Raw genomic sequence first — 830 nt, 5'->3', positions numbered from 1 at the left:
CTCCTCGGGATAATGCTTCGGAAATCCAAGGAGGTGAGTAACCTATAACCTATAACCCTTATAAGGTTCTTGATTTCTAATGTTGGGGACTCTCAAGCCTTGCCCTCTGATAAACTCCATCTTCTGACAATGCTCTGGCTCTTATTCTGGTACGGGGACCTTGCTATTATACTGAATGCACTCTTATTCTCTTATTCTGATGAGGATATCTTCTAGTTACTTTAAATGTGTTTATTCTTTTGATGGGACCCTGTTGTTATATTTAAAGTGCTTCTATTCTGGTAAAGGGACTCTGCTCTTACAGTGAGTGCTCTTAACTCCTGGTGAGGGAACCATACTTCCTAGGGAGAGTGGTATAGGAGAAAGGCATTATCAGAGAGTGGTCTAACCTTCAGCTTGCATACAGGAACAAGGGTGTACAGCCCCCCAGAGTGGATCTCTCGACACCAGTATCATGCGCTGCCGGCCACCGTCTGGTCCCTGGGTATCCTCCTCTATGACATGGTGTGTGGGGACATTCCCTTTGAGAGGGACCAGGAGATTCTGGAGGCTGAGCTCCACTTCCCTGACCACGTCTCCCCAGGTGAGGCCCTCACTGGCCCTAGCCCAGCTAACTCCATTCTCCCAAGGACTGATGTCCCCCTATTGACTGCTGATCTCCCTTGTGCCTGCAGACTGCTGTGCCCTAATTCGCCGGTGCCTGGCTCCCAAGCCCTCTGCCAGGCCCTCACTGGAGGAGATCCTGCTGGACCCCTGGATGCAGACACCAGCTGAGGATGCACCCCTCAGCACCCCCAAAGGAGATCCCACCCCCTTGGACTGGTCCCTGC

General features: G+C 51.6%; 1 protein-coding gene across 1 annotated transcript in view; it reads left to right on the top strand.

Moving 5' to 3' along the window:
- Positions 1 to 830, top strand: part of PIM2 (Pim-2 proto-oncogene, serine/threonine kinase) — a 6,392-nt gene that overhangs the window by 3,460 nt on the left and 2,102 nt on the right. The window contains exons 5-6 of the mRNA XM_007958561.1: positions 346 to 583; positions 675 to 828. Of these exons, the coding sequence (XP_007956752.1) occupies positions 346 to 583; positions 675 to 828 (392 nt within the window). The remainder of the gene's footprint in view (positions 1 to 345; positions 584 to 674; positions 829 to 830) is intronic.

This window comes from Orycteropus afer, unplaced genomic scaffold (assembly GCF_000298275.1).
Source record: "Orycteropus afer afer isolate SDZICR_OR568_19922 unplaced genomic scaffold, OryAfe1.0 scaffold01011, whole genome shotgun sequence".
Taxonomy (NCBI): Eukaryota; Metazoa; Chordata; class Mammalia; order Tubulidentata; family Orycteropodidae; genus Orycteropus; species Orycteropus afer.
The sequence above is the reverse complement of the archived record's forward strand: the minus strand, read 5'-3'. Positions and strand labels throughout refer to the sequence as shown.